The sequence below is a fragment of the Myiozetetes cayanensis genome, unplaced genomic scaffold (assembly GCF_022539395.1).
Source record: "Myiozetetes cayanensis isolate MyiCay16 unplaced genomic scaffold, myiCay2020 scf5-8, whole genome shotgun sequence".
In the NCBI taxonomy this organism is placed as follows: Eukaryota; Metazoa; Chordata; class Aves; order Passeriformes; family Tyrannidae; genus Myiozetetes; species Myiozetetes cayanensis.
This window is the reverse complement of record NW_026087742.1, coordinates 91098454-91117695: the sequence shown is the minus strand read 5'-3', so window position 1 is coordinate 91117695 and position 19242 is coordinate 91098454. Positions and strand designations below refer to the sequence as shown.

General features: G+C 37.8%; 1 protein-coding gene across 1 annotated transcript in view; it reads left to right on the top strand.

Moving 5' to 3' along the window:
* The first annotated feature begins 72 nt into the window (after positions 1-72).
* CUL4A (cullin 4A) overlaps positions 73-19242 on the top strand; it is a 37933-nt gene continuing 18763 nt past the window's right edge. Inside the window, exons 1-9 of the mRNA XM_050333354.1 lie at positions 73-272; positions 842-957; positions 5123-5227; positions 7299-7367; positions 9063-9136; positions 10528-10690; positions 13165-13254; positions 14533-14615; positions 17750-17817. Coding sequence (XP_050189311.1) covers positions 104-272; positions 842-957; positions 5123-5227; positions 7299-7367; positions 9063-9136; positions 10528-10690; positions 13165-13254; positions 14533-14615; positions 17750-17817 — 937 coding nt within the window. The 5' untranslated portion in view covers positions 73-103. The remainder of the gene's footprint in view (positions 273-841; positions 958-5122; positions 5228-7298; positions 7368-9062; positions 9137-10527; positions 10691-13164; positions 13255-14532; positions 14616-17749; positions 17818-19242) is intronic.

Below are 19242 nucleotides of genomic sequence, written 5' to 3'. Positions count from 1 at the left end.
CGGCGGAGGAGGAGGAGGAGGGGAGCGGAGGCGGGGACCGGGCGGCCCCGGCCCGGCCCAGCCCAGCGCGTTGCCCCGGCCGGACACGGCGCCCGGGGCGGAGATGGCGGACGAGCCGCAGAAGAAGCCGCACTTGTCGGCCTTGGTGGGGCACACCAACGGGCTCACCAAGCCCGCCTCGCTGGCCGCCACCGCCACCCGCGCCGCTGGAGGAGGAGGAGGCGGAGGCGCTACCGCCTCCTCCAAGAAACTCGTGATCAAGAACTTCAGAGGTGGGTACGGGGCAGGCCGGGCCCTCTGCCCCGGCAGGTGCGCCTGGCCCCGCCGCTCGGCCCCGGCCCGACCTTTGTTTACCGCGGCCCCGGCCGCTCCCCGCGCCTCCCCCGCGGCCGGTCCGGCGGGGCCCCGCCGCTGTCACCCGCCCCGCCGCCTTATCGGGGCGAGGGGCGGCTGCCCCGAGCTGATACCGCGCCCGCCGCTGGCACCGTGCCCGTGCCGGGGCTCCCGGGGACACGCGTGGGGCTCCGCGCCCGGGGGCAGCGGCGGCTGCGCCCTGTGGGGAGCGGGCAGAGAGCCACCTTAGTGTCAGCGCTGATTAGAGCCAGGCGAGGGTGGGTACCTCGCTAAAAGTAACACGGGCTCACACACAGCAGCCAGGGGTCATATGCGTCGTGCAAAGGTTTGGTCGCCTCGGGTGGAATTGGTGACCCCTCTGCCAGTGCCAGAGTTACACAGTCAAGCACAGCATGGCTTGGCAGGACTCGGTGGAGCAGGGTGAGCGAGATCGCTGCAGACTCCTCTTGGGTGGTTGTTTTTCAACTAGTTGTGTCTTACTTCACAGAAAGACCCAAATTACCCGAGAATTACACTCACGACACCTGGCAAAAACTTCATGAAGCAGTGGGAGCAATACAGAGTAGCATTTCTATTAAATACAACCTCGAAGAGCTCTACCAGGTAAGGCACATAGGGTTTTAGTTTCATTTCTTTGAGTTTAACAGAAGGCAAATAAACTGCTTTGGGACTTTCACAGAGCACGCATTCAGCATGGTGTAATTTGATTTGTTAAAAGCTGATTATATTTTTTGAACACTTTGCTCCATGCTCCATTTCTAGTCAGTTTGCAGTTTTATATATCAGTGCCTTGGAGAGTTACCAGGATCTTGGCCCATGAAAAAGCAGTTTATGGTGGGAGACACAGAAATCTATTCCTGGGCACGGCTGAGATTTCTCTTGGTATCTTCAATAGTATGCCCACTCAACATGCTGAAAATGGGATGTTCCTCTAACTGGCTTATGAATGTATATATTTTATAATGATTTTTGTACATGGTATGGTCTCTTGTAAATAGTGAAGCTGAAATGTTTGCCATTATTAGATAATAACATGACACTTCAGCATCAATACTTCTTGGGATATTGCGAAGGAATATCAATTGAGCAGGCAGCAAACTGTCAGTTTACCCATGTTTTCAGATTACTGTTACATTTACATAACAATCAGGATCTTATTTTTTTTATTCAAGTGGTGAAAAAGTATTTCTGGAACATGTGGACTAATGGAGCAGGGACTAGGAAGGGTAAAAGAGAGACATACTCATGAGCCATTTCTTTCTACTTTCTCAGTTTTTATGTAATTTAGTTCTATATTATTTTAAATGTATGTACTTTGAGGTATTTAACTGAAGTAGTGATTTTTTTATAGTGAGCATGTTATAAAAAATTGCCAATGCAGTAAGTTGTACTACACAGCATAAGTTAGTTATGAATTTTCTCATGAGTGGGTGTAGGTGTTTGATCTGCAGATGCCCCATTTGTTGATGCCCTTACCAGATCAGGACTTAAGATCTATTATGCTCACCTGACACTTTCTCAGAGTTTGGTTAAGGTAGGTTTGATATTGTCTGCAAAGTGCAGACTTTGAGAGAGAGAAGAGGGCCAGGAGTTCATATTGGGTCCATGCTCAAGAAAGTCAGGCTGGTTTTGAAAACTGACTGTAACTATACTTGTCTCTGTGATTGGTTGGAGTGTATAATATAAGGGTCTAAAATGGGTGATTATGTACATGTATATTGACTTGATATAATTTATTCTCTTGAAATAGAAAAATTGACTGTGATGTATTCATCTATCAATACTTACAGGTTTGCAGAGTTTGAATTGCATAATACATTTTATCGTTTTAAACTCAGCATTTCAAAAATCCTGCTTTTTCATGCCTAGCTAAAAAGAAAAAAATCCCACAGATGCTTTGAGCATTACCTAACTTGTTTTCAGAGGCTCAGAAATGAGATTATAGTAATATGGATATGAAATCGCTGGGGTACAGACTTGAGTTTTGGCAGAAGAGGAGAAGAGAGATTTCAGATAAACTGTGAAGGGAGAACTGTACTTCTTGCTTTTTCTCTTTGCCTGCTTGTTTGTAAAAACTGCACGAGGCTGGTCGAATAATCAGTGAGGCAGCAGAACAGCAAGATTTCTGCACAGAGGGTGGTGGCAGTCAGTGTTCCTGTGCACATACAGGTACTTACGTGCCAAAGGAATAAAAGATGAGGTTCAGCATCCATTGGAAACCTGATCTGTACTTACAGATCGTTTTAGCTGCCTGTTGGTGAGCACAGTGTGCGTAAGTTCTTAGTATCGGGGCACTTTTTTTTTTTTTCCCCCTTTTTTTGAGTCTTTCTCCAATGTTATGGAAGGGAGTGAGAGGCCTGCTAGAGTTCAGTGCAGTGAGCAGGCTGGGGTACCAGCCTGCCTTTGAACTTTCTGATTTATTTATTTAATTTGGCTCAGTATCTGAGGAGAAACCAAAGAACAATGACAAGGCTTTGTGGGAAGCCTGAAGTCTACTCCTCTCCAGGCGTTAGAGGCAGCATGGGATCAGGCACGAAGGTGATTGGCAGAGACACAGTCAGTGAGCAATTGGAGGGTGGCAGCCAATTTTTTGTGACTAAAATAGAAATTATGTCTGGGATTGGTGGTAGATTGCATAGGTTTTGATAGAAGTAGCTTATACTTGGTGGGATAGAGAAAGTGGGGCAGTTTGAAGAACTGAGGAATGAGTGATAAAAATAATGGGAAAAAAAAAAATTACCTTTGCAATGAGGCCCTAAATAACCTGAAATGGGGCACTACTGTCCTTCTGGAGGACATAGAATAGGGCAGTGCAGTAGTAAAGGAAAAAAAAGTTATGAGTCCTGACTAGACTTTTATTTGGATGAGTGCATAGGAAAAGCTGTATCTGAGGAAATATAACAGACTATCTGCAAATCCAAGTGTCATTTTTCTTACCTGTTTTAAGACCAGATGAAAAAACCTGTAATATCACTGTGTGTAATTTTGTTTGTATACTTTAATGTTGTATCAAAATTGAGAAAGCCATTTTTATGTGCATTTAAATAAAATTACATTAGGTAGGTGAGAATTACCCCATGGGGAGAGCTCTGTGAGGCAGATTCACTTTATGTTTTGGAAGACAGACTCTTCAGTGTGTTAGAATCTATAGAGGAAATAATACAAGAATTAGCAATAACTTGCATGTTAAATGTTAAAACAGAAGCCTCTGCTTCAAACAAATTATTAAAAGGTTGATTTGAAACAAACCTTTTACTAGATCTGTGTGAGTGAAGAAGCTAAAAGTGTCATCTCTCTGGTATTTTTGTAGATGTGATTATTACTGTCTTTTTTTTCAAAGTAAGTATATGCAAGATGAATAAAAGTCAAATCAAGTTTCTTCAGAAAGAGAGGCAGGAAAAGCTGAATGAAATAAATGGTGAATAAAGATTTCATGCCATCCAAAAATAAAAGATTTAAAAAACTAAAAAATGAAGCGGGAACAGGTGATGCTGAGGTGGTATGACTGCAGGTTGTAATTCACTTTAAGCCAGCGCTGTTGGCCAAGTAATCATAAAATGATTTGGGTTGGAAGGGACCTTTAAAGATCATCAAGTTACAACCCCCCTCTCATGGGCAGGGACACCTTCTATTAGACCAAGTTGTTCAGAGCAGCTCTGTTTTTCCTCTCACCTCTCCCTTGACCTGGGCACTTCCTAGCCCATGTGCTTGGGTGATCTTAAATTGAAACAGAGTGAAGAACCCTTAGTAATGCTTTGATAAAGAATTACGTACTGGCATTAGGCACCATAATGTTTCATAACACAACAAAATAAGACACTAAAAAAAGCTAGAATTTGGGAAAAAAAATCCATAAAGACCTAACACTGCAAAAATACTGAAAATTTGTCCAAGTTCATTGATGTTACTGGAAAATTTATCAACAAAATGTGACATTGTAAATCGTCTGGAGTGAAGGAAAACATTCTTGGGTCAGTTCTAGTTGCCCAGGTGACATAGTGCTTTAAATCTTTGGCAGTGTTCTCTGCAGTGTTGCCTCATGGCATAAAGGCTATTGCCATTAATACAGTGACTACAAGAATGTTTGATATTGGGCAGAATTGGTCTCCTTAGTTAACTAAGGATAAATACTAAACTAAATTCTGTGAGCTCCCAATAAATCAATTAAAGTCTTTATATAATGATTAATATGGGATTGAGGGTTTTTTGGGGCAGGGGGGATGCTGTTAAATTATTTTTTCTGCTCAGTTTATATACCTTAGTGTGAGTATGTGAATCAGTGCAAATATTTGGAAAGAAATAAGTTGATAAAGAGACAGGAAAGTAGCTGTTACTCGTTTACCATTTAGAGAGACTGGTTGAAATATCTACCTTACAGTTATTAAGAAATTAAAATACTTGGTATGATTGTGTTACCCCTCCAAAAAAAGCACTTGTGAAGGATTCACAAAATGGACCTACAGGAGGAAATCTATTGGGCAGTATTGGGGAAGGTCGAGTTCTGGTAATATTTACAACACATCTGAAATATGACCCAGATTGTGATGGTGAACCTTGTTTGCACACAAAATGTAGCAGAATAAGAAGGGATCAAAATCAGGAGTCATGAAGTCTTAATTTTTCTACAGAATTTCATTTTGCTATTTTGGTTTTACGCACATTGAACATATAATACTGAATTTTTTCCTTTATTGTCAGTGTAAGTTACACAGACACAAAAATTTGAGGGTTTTTTTGGTCTCATTCGTAATCTTTTGGTTTTTTTTAGGCTGTTGAAAATCTCTGCTCTTACAAAGTCTCTGCTACACTGTACAAACAGCTGCGACAAGTCTGTGAAGAACATGTGAAAGCACAAATCCTTCAATTTAGAGAATATCCTTTTGTCGTGCACAGAAATGGTTATAATGATTAGTTAAAATCGTTATTTTTTAAGGCAACACTTTTTAAAAATTACTCCAGTAATTTTTTATGTGTTAAAGAAGTTCTTTGACCACTTACATATTTTCAAATTGGGTGTAAGCAACTTTAGTTATCTGGGTAAATAATTTTTGTGTACCTGTAAGTAGCGTGCTAATAAGAATTTACTTATAATTTTAATAGGAATGCAAATTTTACACCTAGTCTATAAAATTTCAGTAGCACTATGCAATTTCATAGCAGGTATAAATTTCTATGGTGGGTAAGTAGTAGAGATCTTTATGGTAATAATAGCTTAAAAAAAATACAGTGATTTTTTTCAACAACAGGAAGAAAATTCTCAAACATAAACATTTGACCAATAATAACTAGTGTTCAGCAGCAATGTGTCACAAAGGCATTCAACAAGCCTTCAGATATCTTATGTGTACCTTGGGAGGTTCTTGTGAGAGAGCTCTAAGTTCAGAAGATCATTTGGGATACACAGAAATGTAATTTGGTAATTTTCCCCTTTGTTTACTGGAGTAACATTGCTGAGTTTTTCTTCTGTCTCAATGGGTCACAGAAGTGCCTGTAGATCTTCTGTGGACACCTGGGTGCAGCCAACCTTGTGGTCTGAATCCAGTCAAGCTTTGCATGTCGAAAAGGTGCTTTATATGATAGTTGTATTTTGTGTAATAGCCTTGGGTCTGCACTTTGTTGGGCAGTAGAGTCCCTGCTCACCTTGCTGTCCCCACATTCCTGCAAAGTGCCTTAGCAAGCAGATGCTGTATGGAGAGTGCCATACTGAACAGATACTGTGGTACTGTGGCTGCTGGCAGTGTTTCCCAGGTCTCTGTATGTATTTCAGTAGCACCAATTGATAGGATAAAAGGAAAGAAAAAAGGGACCGGGGCCCAGAAAGAGCCTTCCTTCCAGGTGAATGCTTTAAATGTGCTTTAGATTGTGACTCAGTTTCTCACTTCACTGCATTTCCCAGGTAGATGCCTACAGTCATAAAGAAGCTAATTTCTTCTTCCTGTTACATAGCTAAGTACTAACATGGGTTTGGGTTATATGTTTTTGTGGGGTTTTTTATTTGTTTTGTTTGTTTGGGGTTTTTGTTTGTTTTTTTGAGTCCAGTTTAAGGAGTCTGGCTTCTACGCAGCACATTAGCCAGTATATTAGTCTCTTAAACATACCTGATCTCTGAGAACCAAATCTTATAGTCTGCTTTAAAGCAGAGTACAGTCAACCATTTTTTGCCTCCTTGCTTTTTCAGGCTTTAGATTATCTTATGAAGAGATATTTTAAAACTTCGCTTTCACCCTGCCCTCTTGACAAAACTGGTGGATTGGGGAGTTGAGGATTTTGTATTTTACAGGTATATCACTTTATATCCCAAGGACACGAGATCAGATTAATCAGATTTGGCCAGAATGAGTTGGAGATGATAATGTGTGGGAGAGGAAGGTAAAGCCTCATTTGGATTTACTCATATGACACATGAAAATTCTTTTATTTTTGAATAACAGTTGGATCTGTTGTGTAATGAGGAAAAGTCTGTAGATTACTTAGGGTGACCTGGAGATGTATATGAAAGGAGTGGTATTTGGATTTGTTGAGGATTATTTAGAACTGTAACTGCTTTTAAGAGATTAGGGTCACTCCTGTTGTGCACAGTGTGAACTCATTAAACAAACAAAATAACCTTTCCATCCCTCTCACCTCGGTTGGTGACAAGGTTGTTTTTGACACTGGTGGGATTTCTTGTTTAAATCTATATTAAGGTTATACAGTACAGCCACTAGATGGTATTACTGAAGAGCAGTGAGTGTTATTCCTTGAAAACATAGGGAGGCCTTTTGGAAAACTGCCAGGCCCCGTGCTGGGCAGAAGCTCTGCAATTAACGGTTTATCTCTGGCAGACACAGTAACATTGAAATATCCATGGAGCAGCTTTGCTTAAAATGGCTGGCAAAGATCATCTCCAGAATCTAGCCTCAAAAGATACTGGCAAACTAGTTTTCCTTAATGGATGCTGTACAGATTCTCTGGATAGTCTTTTATTTTTAAAGAAGATAAATAAATGCTGGCAAGATCATTGCAGACAAATGGTAAGTTGAATGTTTGTTCACATTACATATCCTTGAGGTGCAAAATCTGGCAAAACCAAGTTTGTCATTGTTTTAACCTGGGACTGCACTGCACCTCCTCCAACTTTCAGTATTGCTTTTTCCTTTCCCCTTGGCTAGCTGAGGGCAGTTTTGTTGTTGAAACTTAGGTTCTGTTGTGTTACCTCTGACTTTCATAGGTTTTGTGTGAAGTTGAAATATCATTCAGAAATGTACTGACACCTTGTTTTCTGTGGATGGAAAGAAAAACTAACCAGGAAATGCTGAAACTGTTTGGAATTTATGATTTTAAGTAATCAGAGAATCCACAATCTTAGCTTTTAGATTCCTTCAAAAATTAGGTTAATTTGTGACTTTTTTATCAAAGCAGAGATGATTATCCTGACTATAGAGCTAAGGAAGGGGAAGATTAAGGAACTGAAACCTGCTTTCTTTGTGCCTTTCTTGTCTTCTACCTCCACAATGCTTTACTTTACAGAAGATCTTCTCTCGAACACTCTCCATGAAAATTTTCAAACCAGCATTTTACAATGAGTTTTTATTGTATTGTCACTTAGCTTTACCTACAAATGCCCCAAACGGTTGAATTTCTATTTTCATTCCTCAAATCTACTTCTCTCCTTCCCTGTGAGAGATGGATAGAGGTGTGTGATTCTATCTGAATTAAAACTGGAAAGTGGTAGGGAAACTATTTGAAACAAACTCAACAGTCTTATGTAAACAGTTGAAGTTTATTGCCTTGAAAATGTAATTAAATTGAACCTGTGTTTTTATGAAAAGGCTTTTGCTATGAATGCTGGCTTTAATTACTTGTGAGCATTCTTTTTTTTTTCTTGCTTTCCTTAAAGCAACAACCTGTAGCAAGTGGCTTTCTTGCCCGTGTACTGTATTAGCGCTTGTGATATTTAAGAAAAAAATTCAGGCTTACTCCTGTTTTACTTTTAATATGGTTGGCCAAAAGCTATGTCATTTTGAGAACTGCTTCAGAAGCAATTAAATCTTTTAGGGAAAAAGTAGGTGGACAGCTGGGAATAGAAATCTGTATCTGGCCTGGGGGGTGAGTGAGTTAGTTACTGACATCCTGAGTTATGCTAGTGCTAAACTGAGAGTTGGGCAGCCGTTTTAGGAGCAAAGTTAAAAATGGATTTTGAATGTGCAAGAGTAGTAGGCTAAAAAACCACCTCCTTCTCCCACTTTCTAATTTAAAAATGAGATAATATATTTTTATGTCTTCTTTCTCTCGTTAGATTTAATGTGTGTCTGTTTTTTCATTAATTTTGGCAGCTAACTTTTATTATGAAAAGATCTGTTGTGCAGCTAGTTACCATCCCTGCATAAAGCTGCCTGTTTTAAATTTTAAAGCAAAAACCATGGCAGCATGCTCTTTCAGGGTGTTTAATGACTGTCTTGGTGGTACTGTTCAAATAGCTTATGTATGTCCTAGCAGGTTAATAAAACTGTCTAGTTAATGGTTATGAATTTGAAAATTGTCTGGAATATACTTGGCAATACCACTTACTATTAACTTCAATATTGCATACTGGTGACAGTACAAGTCACCATAGGAGTTGAAAATACCTACATCAGTAAATAAGGTGCATGTCTATGTGATGTAATTTTTCGGAATTTGTTCTGTAATTTGAAATACCACATGGTGATTTCTTTATATATTTTCAGATCATGATCAGAAGCATTTTTCTATTTTTGGATCGTACCTACGTGCTTCAGAATTCAATGCTTCCTTCTATATGGTAGGTATCCATGTAAGTATTCCTGAGATCGTTAGAGTGTGGACATGCTGTGATATTTGCAAAGATTGAAAATAAATGTTCCACCTTATATTTGATCTGTTTAATAGATCGTTAAAATTTTATGTCAATTTATGGAAATAAATGTGTCAGCATTTGCATATGCATCATTTCATTGTAAAGTGAGGGTAAAAGAACGTCTGTGAAAATAAAACTCAAGGTATATGTTTAGCTGTAGTTTTCACAGCATGGGGGAGGAAACTCATCTTGACTGCTACCTCTACACCTTAGCACTGCCCCAGCATTACTTTAGCTGCTCCTATGGTTTTGACAAAACATTTCACTTCTTGCTCTGTTTTTTTCAAGTAGTCAGATACAATGACAAGGTGCAGATTATCTTTCCAACACTGTCCTCTCGAGAGTTGAGACCTGTATCTCAGAGCATTAAGATGATGCTTTTGTACTTTCAGCCCATCACAGTTGTCTCTTTGGGCATTCTGTTTTTAAACATCTCTCCTGAGGGGCATTTTACATCATTGCCCAAGCATACAAACCCAGGCTTTGCCAAAAATTTCTGGTATTGTTACTTCCTCTAAAGAAAAAAATAATTGTAGATAAAGTAGTGAAGCAGGAGCATGTCTTTGCCCTGCCTGGCTGGTCTGTGCTCTTCTGAGTTCCATAAGTTGTCTGAGGAGTCTTGGCATCCCTCTCCCACCCCTTGCTTGTCCAGTGGACATCTTTCTTCCCAACCTTTGTTGGAGTAGTTTTCTCCAACTTTTTGTGCTAGGCTTCTTTTTACTATACCTTGTTCAAGGGGTCTGTTCTCATACTGGGAAGTTCCTTTTATTGAAATCCTGACACATGTTAAGAAATTGGAGGTAACAAGTTTTATCTAAGATTCCTCAATTTTACATGGCCAAGACAGTGTTTAATAATTGGCTACTTCATGGCATAGAGGCACCATTCTTCATCTTGGCATGAAACAAGAATCTGATACAGGTGATAAGATCCTAAAGATAAAAAGAATTCGTGCTTTTGAAAAAACCTTACAAATTGCACAGAGATTAACTGATCCAGAGAATCTTATGTTAAGGTATGTGTTCAGATTTTTTTTTTTTTAACAGAGAAAGTTATGGTCTATTATGTGAAAGATGGACAGGCTGCTCACAGTTCTCAGCTGGTAGCATGTGACCTGGTATTTTTATGATAATTGTTGTTATAGTTTTCTTAGTGGACAGTGTCAAAAAGAATATACAGACCATTAATGTAGTCTCTTTCTACATATTATATATACGCTATATGTATTTTATATGTATTTATTTTTCTTCAAACTGAGATACAGATTTTTCTAAAGAATCAACAGTGTGGCTTCCTGATTTTCTGTATTCACACAGGGATATGGGGCTAGAGTTATTTAGAAACCACATCATTAGTGACAAGCAAGTTCAGACCAAAACTATTGATGGAATTCTCCTGCTGATCGAACGAGAAAGAAATGGTGAAGCTGTGGACAGAAGTTTGTTGCGGAGTTTGTTGAGCATGCTGTCTGATCTGCAGGTGAGTACAGGAACACTTACTAACACCTACGTTCAGAAACACAAATTAACTCTTCTAAATCATGTTTTGTACAAAAATGATTCTGTTCTTCTAGTAAATGTGCTTCACAGTCTAGCTATTAGATTGATAAGATTGCCTTTTCTTTGCTTTTAAATGAGACCTCTTTGCCTGTTTTCCTTAGCTGAGGTAATGATCTGCAGATCTTAAGAGATTTTCAAGTCTTTTAGTATGTGTAATATTTTGTCTATCGTAATCACTCATTGTCTAATCCCAGTGAAATTAAATGTAGGAAAAGAAAAAGACCGAGTCTATCACTGTAAAAAGGCATCACTTTGGGGAGTCCAGATCTTGTGTCTGTATCACAAAAAGATGACTGTATTGGCAACTTCTTAGCAGAAATGCCAAGGATAGAATGGATGCCAAGTTAAGGCCAAGGTTGTCAAATAGATCATGTCAAACTGTAACTTACTGGAACTTTCCATCAGCAGAGATACTAAGTAACCAAGGAGACTGAAGAATGCTGTGCTTCTGTCTTCTGCATAGGTTGTCCTTGAGTTGGTGTTGCAGCCTTGTGTGATGTGGAGTGAAACTTAAGAAGAGTCTTTTACTCTTAAAAACTGTTGAGAGTGCTCCATTTCCAAGTGGTATACAGCATTACGAAACAAGCTGAAGGTTAAAAAAGAATTCAAAGAGGAACACTGCATAAAATAGTCCTTTTTGGTTAGGTAGCTTACCAGTTTTTCTGTCTTTCAAGGTAATCCTTTTGACTTTGTTCTGTAGCTTTCTCTAGCGTATCAGAAAAATTTATAAGCAATTATCCTGTTCAAGAGAAAAGGCAAACTTCTGTCAGTGATTTTTCAGATCATAACCTGGATGTCTGGATCTGATTTGTGTGCTTCTCCCCAGATTTTTTTCCCCATTGTTATTTGCTAAGTTTCTGTAACTGCATCATCTATTTCTAGGTGTTGATTTTTTAATATTTATTAATTTTTAGCAAAGTACTCTGCTAATTGAAAGGGCATGTTCCACTTTATTGGATCCTTCTTACAGAATATGATTTAAGTCTGCATTCTCGTTCATTGGCTTAAAAATGTAGTTTTCCTTTTTTTACCCCTAGAAAAAATAAGGTAGTCTAAACTGTTCTTGTAAACCTGTAATGATATGCCAGGATATTTATTTCTCCCTCTTTGAACAGAAGATAGCTCCTGAAGAAAGATTAATTAAGCAAATCTCGTATTTTGATTTAGAACAACTAATTTCCAACTTGTTCCTGAGTTTTAGGCAATTATGCAGTTGAGTCCCAGCTGCTGAAAATTGGTTCCTCTTTGCATAAATCCTATTCTATACCTGTTTCTTATTATAGAGCTTTAGATGTGTTTTATGCATATATGCATATACTGTTAATGTTTTTTCAGTTATCCTGATGGAAAGGAAGGTAAGAAATGAAAACTAGTATTTGATTCTGTTGAACATGAAGGTAGGGTAAAGAGGAGTCTGAAACAATGAGTTGATGTCTACTGGTGCTGCTGAGTTAGTGAATAATTGTGTTCTGAATGCTTGTCAAGCTAGATGTTTCATATTTAAGTTTGCATTGAATAAAAAACCTAAGCCTTTAAAAGTCATAAAATGATAGATTGGTTTGAGTTGTAAGGGACCTTCAGGATCATCTAGCTCCAACCCCTCTGCCACGAACAGGAAACCTTCCACTAGAAGTCCTTAAGAGAAAAAAAGTGGTCACAATGTAATGAATTTTACAGCTGAGCAATATGTTTTGGAAGAAATATTTTCTTCTTCTACCACACTCAAGGAATCTTTCCCTTTTCACTGTCCTTCTGTTTACATATTATTCCCCTAGCTTCCTTTTTCAGACTGTTTGGTTTTTTTATACTTGTCCTTTCTAATTTAGTTCCTTTCTATAAAAAACTGTTAATCATTATAAATGTTTCAGTGTCTGTGATTGTTGGTGCCCTTTTTTACACACCTTATTTGTTACCTCGAGAAGGTGAGTTGGGCCACTGAGAGAAACTTGGCAGATGTAATGATGCTTTACTAAGTGTATTATTATTTTACTGATGAGAATTACCTATTTTGTGCCAATGTTTCACCAGTTGGAAGTACTTTTTTTTCCACTGAAATATCAGTGGGAGTTTTAAGCTCAGGTGGATTGGATGTCATTGCTGTGCTGTGATGTTGGGTGATGGTGCTGGGCTGTGCGCCTTAAACAGAAGCCTGTCAGTTTAGACTGTTCGGGTACTGATGGCTGAAACACACCATTGCTGTGCTGGGAGGTCAGCTCTGGTCTCAGTCTTTCTAAAACCAGTGGGCAAACAGAACTTCTGTGTTAATGTAATTTTACTCTTATACTTCTCACAGTGGTGTGCATTTTTGAGATTTTACTTGCCCTCTATGCCTGACAAACAAAATATGCTACTGTTACTGGGAGCTTAATGTAACTAAATTCATTTCTTGAGCAGGTTTACAAGGAATCATTTGAACAGAGATTTCTGGAAGAAACGAATTGTTTATATGCTGCAGAAGGCCAAAGATTAATGCAAGAAAGAGAGGTAGGTGTATGCCATAGATGATTGCTTTTACGTTAGTTTTATCAGCTGTGGGATTACATGAGAACTTGTGGTAGTGCCATGGTGTATTAATGTTCAATAAAATTTACTGGCATACAGGTATTCGTGTGTTTTAATGTGGACCACAATTGTGTCAGAATTAAGACCAAACTCCAGATTGCCATGGTACTTGATATATATAATTAAGTGTGGAGTAACCCAGTGACATTTTGTATAGCTGAAGCCACACTACCAGAAAGTCATCTCCACATAAAACTTAAAGGTGTGCCATCAATATTATTTTTGCCCAAGAGCTGTAAAATGTCCACTGGCATCATTTTACTATGTGGTTAATACTGAAGGGAACAATTTATTTTTTTTTCTGTTTTGTTGTATTTATTTTGCAGTTTCTTTTCCTTAATTAGTTAAATAGACTTAGTACATTTTTGTTTCCTGTCCTCTTGAGATAAAATTATGTCCTGTGGTGGGCAGCCTGCAGATGTGAGTATCTGAAAATGTACGTATTTCTTGGTGATCTGAAATACAGAAGACTACGTTTATTACCCATCTTAGCACAGAGTCACTACAAACATTTTGAAAACGCCTGTTTTCATTGCATTGAGGTGAACCCTTATGTCTAATTCTGCTCCATTCACCTCATTCCCTGGCATTCCAGTGGGACCTGAGGTGAAATGCTTCAACACAGATCTTGAAGTCAAGAGTCTTACTGCTTTGGTACATCTAGTGGAAAGCTGTGGTAAAAGACAAAAGGAGTGAGGCCCAAATGTACACACTATATACCTGTACATACTTATGCATATGCACATACATATGCACAGATGCATATGTGCATGCACATACCTGTGTTGTAATATGTTCTTTAAATGTGTTAACTCTCCACAGGAAAATATGCTCTACTGGAGAAAGGGCCATTGAAATAATAGAACTCTGTGGTTCACACTGACAGCAGACCTACTCTGTGATACTTTATGGGCTAGTTTAGCTCAGAAGGATTTTGAGAAAAAATTACCTTAGTCTGAAAAATTCTCAGATTTCTGTTTTTCTCTTCCTTTCTGTCAGGTGCCATTATAATATGTTTAATATGAAGTAATATTGACTAATAAAAATACAGATTATGTAGTAGCTAACAATATTCTGGTGAAATAGACCTTTCCAATTCATATTCCCTTTAGATTTGTAGTTTAAAATAAATGTCATGGAACAATATTATCTGTCTTTTATAGCTTTGTAGCTGAACTTGTTGTTCTCTTGTCTTGCTAGGTCCCAGAATATCTTCACCATGTTAATAAACGTTTAGAAGAAGAAGGAGACAGAGTCATAACATATTTAGACCATAGCACACAGTGAGTACAAATTTTGTCATTTTTAGTGTAAGTCAAGCATCCTTCATAAATCAGTATAATTATCCATGGTTTTAGAGGCACAAAGACTGTTTCTGCATTATCTTACAGATATTATCTTGGTGACGGTGCTTGTGATACAGCTTGGATTTTTAAAGACTTCGTTTTTATCAAAAATTCTTTCTTTAAAATGAAAATATGCTTTCAGTAAGAAGAGAGAAACTTGTCCAGAAATACTAATCCTGTGTACTGCAGTTAGCAAAACATTATATAAGAAGTCAATTTTGCATTATCAAAATAGCATCTGATTTCAGCCATTCACGTATTGATAACAACTGTAACCGCAAATCCCTTGCAGGAAAGAAACACTCATTAGAAAAAAACAACCACACAACAAAAAAACACAAGAAAACCCAAATAAACAAACTCCAGAAAGACAGAGTACTACATGAACATCGCTCACAAGCAGTTCAGGATGTGAATTTAGCAGAAGATCTGCTTTGGTGCCACTGCTGCCAATGTACCGTGTGGGATAGCTTGTCCTTTTTTTCACTCGGGTTTTGAGTAACAGTTTGTGTTTTGTTGGGTTGAAATGTGCATTCAGGAAGTACTGTGGAGTCACTGACACACTATTTAAATCCATACAGAATTTGTCTTGCAGTAAGCTCTTGCCTTTCTTTTTTTTTTTTTCTTAAGAACATAACATTTTATTTTATTTTCTAGTCTTCCAGATGATATATTGGCATTCATTGGGTGTCAAAAGGATAAATGGATAAAAATATCTTTTTAACTTAGTATTTTTTTCAGACATTTTATGTATACACTCACACACATGGCATTGTGTGTCATGGTTCATATTTGAATTTGAATATTCCTGTAAATGCTGCTTGCAGATTGACTGTCTTTTTCTGGCAAAATTATTCACATTGAAATATGTGGAAATATTTCTGCATATAAAGTTCATGCAAATATATATATTTTTATTTATTGTTTTCGTTAAAAAATGGATTGGTACATTGTATTTTCAGTCTAGATAGACATCAAGTTCTTGCTTTGAATCTTGCCTTTAGTTAAAGGCTTAGAAACCTACTTTTAGAAGGCTTCAAACTGATTTCCTTTCCTTACATTAAGAAACAGCAGTTCTTAAAATTAGTGCCCTTGAGTTTTCCTGGGGTCATACTATCTCTGTGTGTGTGCCTGATAAGAGCAGAAAGGATGTTAAATTTAGTTACTAGATTTGATCTTGAGATGGAAATGATACTTCCAGGACAAAAGTATGATGGGAAAACATCATTCCAGATACTTCAAACAATGCATAGAAAGTGTGTAATTGCAGCCCACAGAAGGATTCATTTAACCTATTAGTACATGCCCTTCTGGACAGCTGACCAGAATAAGCACGTTTCCTTTTCATTCTGTAGATGACTGAGGTAGATGACTTTGAGGCCATACAGAATGTATCTTCAGGCTCATTCCTTAGCTAGCAGTCGAGATAAATAAAATACTCATTTTGTCTGCTTGTTAGGGTATTGAGCTCCACCTCTTGGCCTCAAGCTGATGAATTGTACTTTCCTCCCCTGTATGCAGAATAGGTCTTCCGGGGCAAAGGATGGTATTTCACACAACCCTGACTCCTTCTGCTGTTGGAGACAGCAGCTGCAGATAGCAGTAGTTGGAAATGCCAGGGAATATGAAAATGACCATAAAAATGGCTATGTAGTAATACCGAGGATTTGTCTAAACAATATTTCATGTTCACTTATGACCACTGAAGGGAAGGAACAGAGAAAGTATATGCCCTGATACTCTCCTAGTACCTGCCTGTTTTCATCTCAGAGTATTTTCTGAACCTGATGTGGTTTGTCTGTTTGTGTCTCTTTGAAATACTTGTACTGTCTCATGGGGAGTCAAATAAGCTGTTCCGTCTGGTCTTTGTCAAAGTGTTCTGCCAGTGCACCAGCCACCACGTGATAAGTTGCCCCCTTTTGTGTAAGTCTGGTTGCCAGTATCATCAGTAGTGAACCCAGTTCTTGCACTGGAAAGAAAAGTGATCAATTGGTTCCTTTCCACATCATTTCTGCCTGTCGATGCACTGTATCCCTGCTAAGTCATCTCTTTCCCAGAAAAATGTCTTGACATTGCAGTTGTCTCCCTTGTAGCTGCTGCTGAATACTTTGATCATCCCTGCTCCCTTCTCTGAACCTTTCCAAATTCTAATCTAATCTTTTTGAGATGAAGGGTTTAAACTTGTGTATTATATGGAAAGTCAGGCATATCACTCATGGGTTCTTTCAGGAAAGATAGTGTTTTAGCAAAGGTACACTTTTGTTTTAGCAGAAGTATATGCTGCTCTGTAAAAGCCTTCCATAAATCCAAGTTGAGCATCTGTCTTCTAAGAAATCTAAACTAAGGATCTGAGAACCAGTTTTATAAAAGTTAACTCAGAAATAAATGGTTGGTCTTAATGTTGTCACGTTGTAAGCAGTGGTAGAATTTTAAATGTTAAAATTAATTGCCCTTTGCACTTCGGGCAGTTTCTTTCATCTTTTAGGCTATGAAGGATGTAAAGGAAAACTTGACATTATTTTTCAGTTCTGATTCCATGAATGTATCAAACAAATACTTGATAGGGAATATTCAAGGACAAATTTAAAATGTTTTGCAAATTCGAGTCTTAATGGTTCTAGCTCAATTTATGCTTGTGTAGGTACATAACACAATTAGATTGAGTTTTAAACATCACCAGTGTATGTTGTGTTGGTCTGGAGTTCAAACCCTTGGAGATGTTTGGTTTTCTTGTTTTGTTTGTTTGCTTGTTTTTTTGAAGAAGTCAGTATAACTTTTTTTCCAGTAATGCTTTTGTATTTATTCTCGCTTTCTCAGCTTCTCTCCTCTACTCTGTAAAGACTTTCTTTCTAGTATTCAAACCTGAATTTTTTAATTATATAGATGGTTTATTGTTAGCTTTCTTGTCTTATATCACGTGACATTTTTGTCTTAATTTTTAGCCTCTGTTTTAAGTAGAAAATTGTTGGGCATTTTGTACTATAAGGTTAAGTTATACACAAATACACTGTGACAGAAGGCAACTCCCTTACACTCTCATGCTTCTAATATACTTTTCTTGCCTAATGTAGGAAACCACTGATTGCGTGCGTGGAGAAGCAGCTACTAGGAGAACACTTAGCAGCTATTTTGCAAAAAGGTAATTTTTTTAATTCACGTCATCTTTGATAAGCTCTCATACTCTGCAATAGCTATACAGTCCACAGCTCTTACTTTAGGAGGCATATTCTCCATGGGAAAAACTTCCACAGACACAGAAACCCAACCCCCTATAATTATTACACGCATTGTGACAAGTAAATTGTGTAAATGTCTAAAATAAAATTCCATATTTGTAAAGCTTACTAAGACCCTAAATCTCTTTTGACTTGCAGCAGTGGACTTAGGAATTAAACCTTTGGAACTGCTTATGTCCTAGAATTAATAAAGTTCTAAATGAGAGCTGCAGTTGCTGTTGTAGCTTCTTTTATGTCATAATCACACAACTCCAGTGCAATAGTTTCACATATTCTTGTGATTGTATAGTTCAAGAATCATGAGTTACTGGAACTGGCAGCATTTGAGGCAATGAGCTTTCATATGATTTTCATATGATATTTTACCTTCTGTCTGGCAGTTTCAGGTAAGAGCTGCAGTCTTCCTAGGAAGTCCTTATTCAGACATTAGTGTCTTCAGATCACCATTTCTTCATTCCTGTTAACTTTTAATATCTCATTTTTCACTGAATTTCTGGGTTTAGTCAGTATTCCCTGATCCTTTAATATTTTAAATGATCTTTTCCTTCTTTTGCAGTAGCCATATTTTAGGTTTTAGATCTTCTAGCAAATTGTCCTTTCATCTTTATTTCCCTTACTGCTGCAAAACACATGTACCTGGTAGTCTGGTATCCTTAAGCTCCATCACTTCCATGTTTGTTAATACTTACGAGTTGTTATAAATACTCCTTCCACATCTTTCTTTGCCCCCTTTAAAGATGACATATGCTCACAGTTTTCTCTCAGCTGATATGGGAATGGGTCATGTCACTGTTTTCAACATATTTATAAAAATAAGCATGGTCACTCCATCTTAGTTATTTTTAAGGTTATCATAAACAGAAAAGGTAAGAATCACTATTTTTTGTTGATATATGTCAATTTTACTTGCTCTTCAAGTATTATTTTTAAGTAACTTTTCCAGGGATACATTTGTTTATCAGATAGTTTAAACAGAAAGTATGTGGTCTTGTTTTAAATTGAACTTTTTCTTGGTTTACAATGTATATGAACCATCCATGTAAATATGGAAAGGCTTGTACATTGTTGTAGTTACTATGCTTTATGACTGTAGCATTGTTGGATCAGCTTTTGCATTCTACGTCTGCACTTAAAAGAAAAAAAGTTAAAAAAACCAGCATCGCTTGACTTGCGTAATTTTCTGTATTCATTTGATTCAGAGGATGTTGTAATTTGCTTATAACATCCTAGTATTCTGTGCAAGTAGAAGAAAATACTGCCTTATGTAGATTTTCTTCATTAAGAGGAGGCATGTGATGTAGTCAGTTGGAAATGGGAGGAAAAAAGCT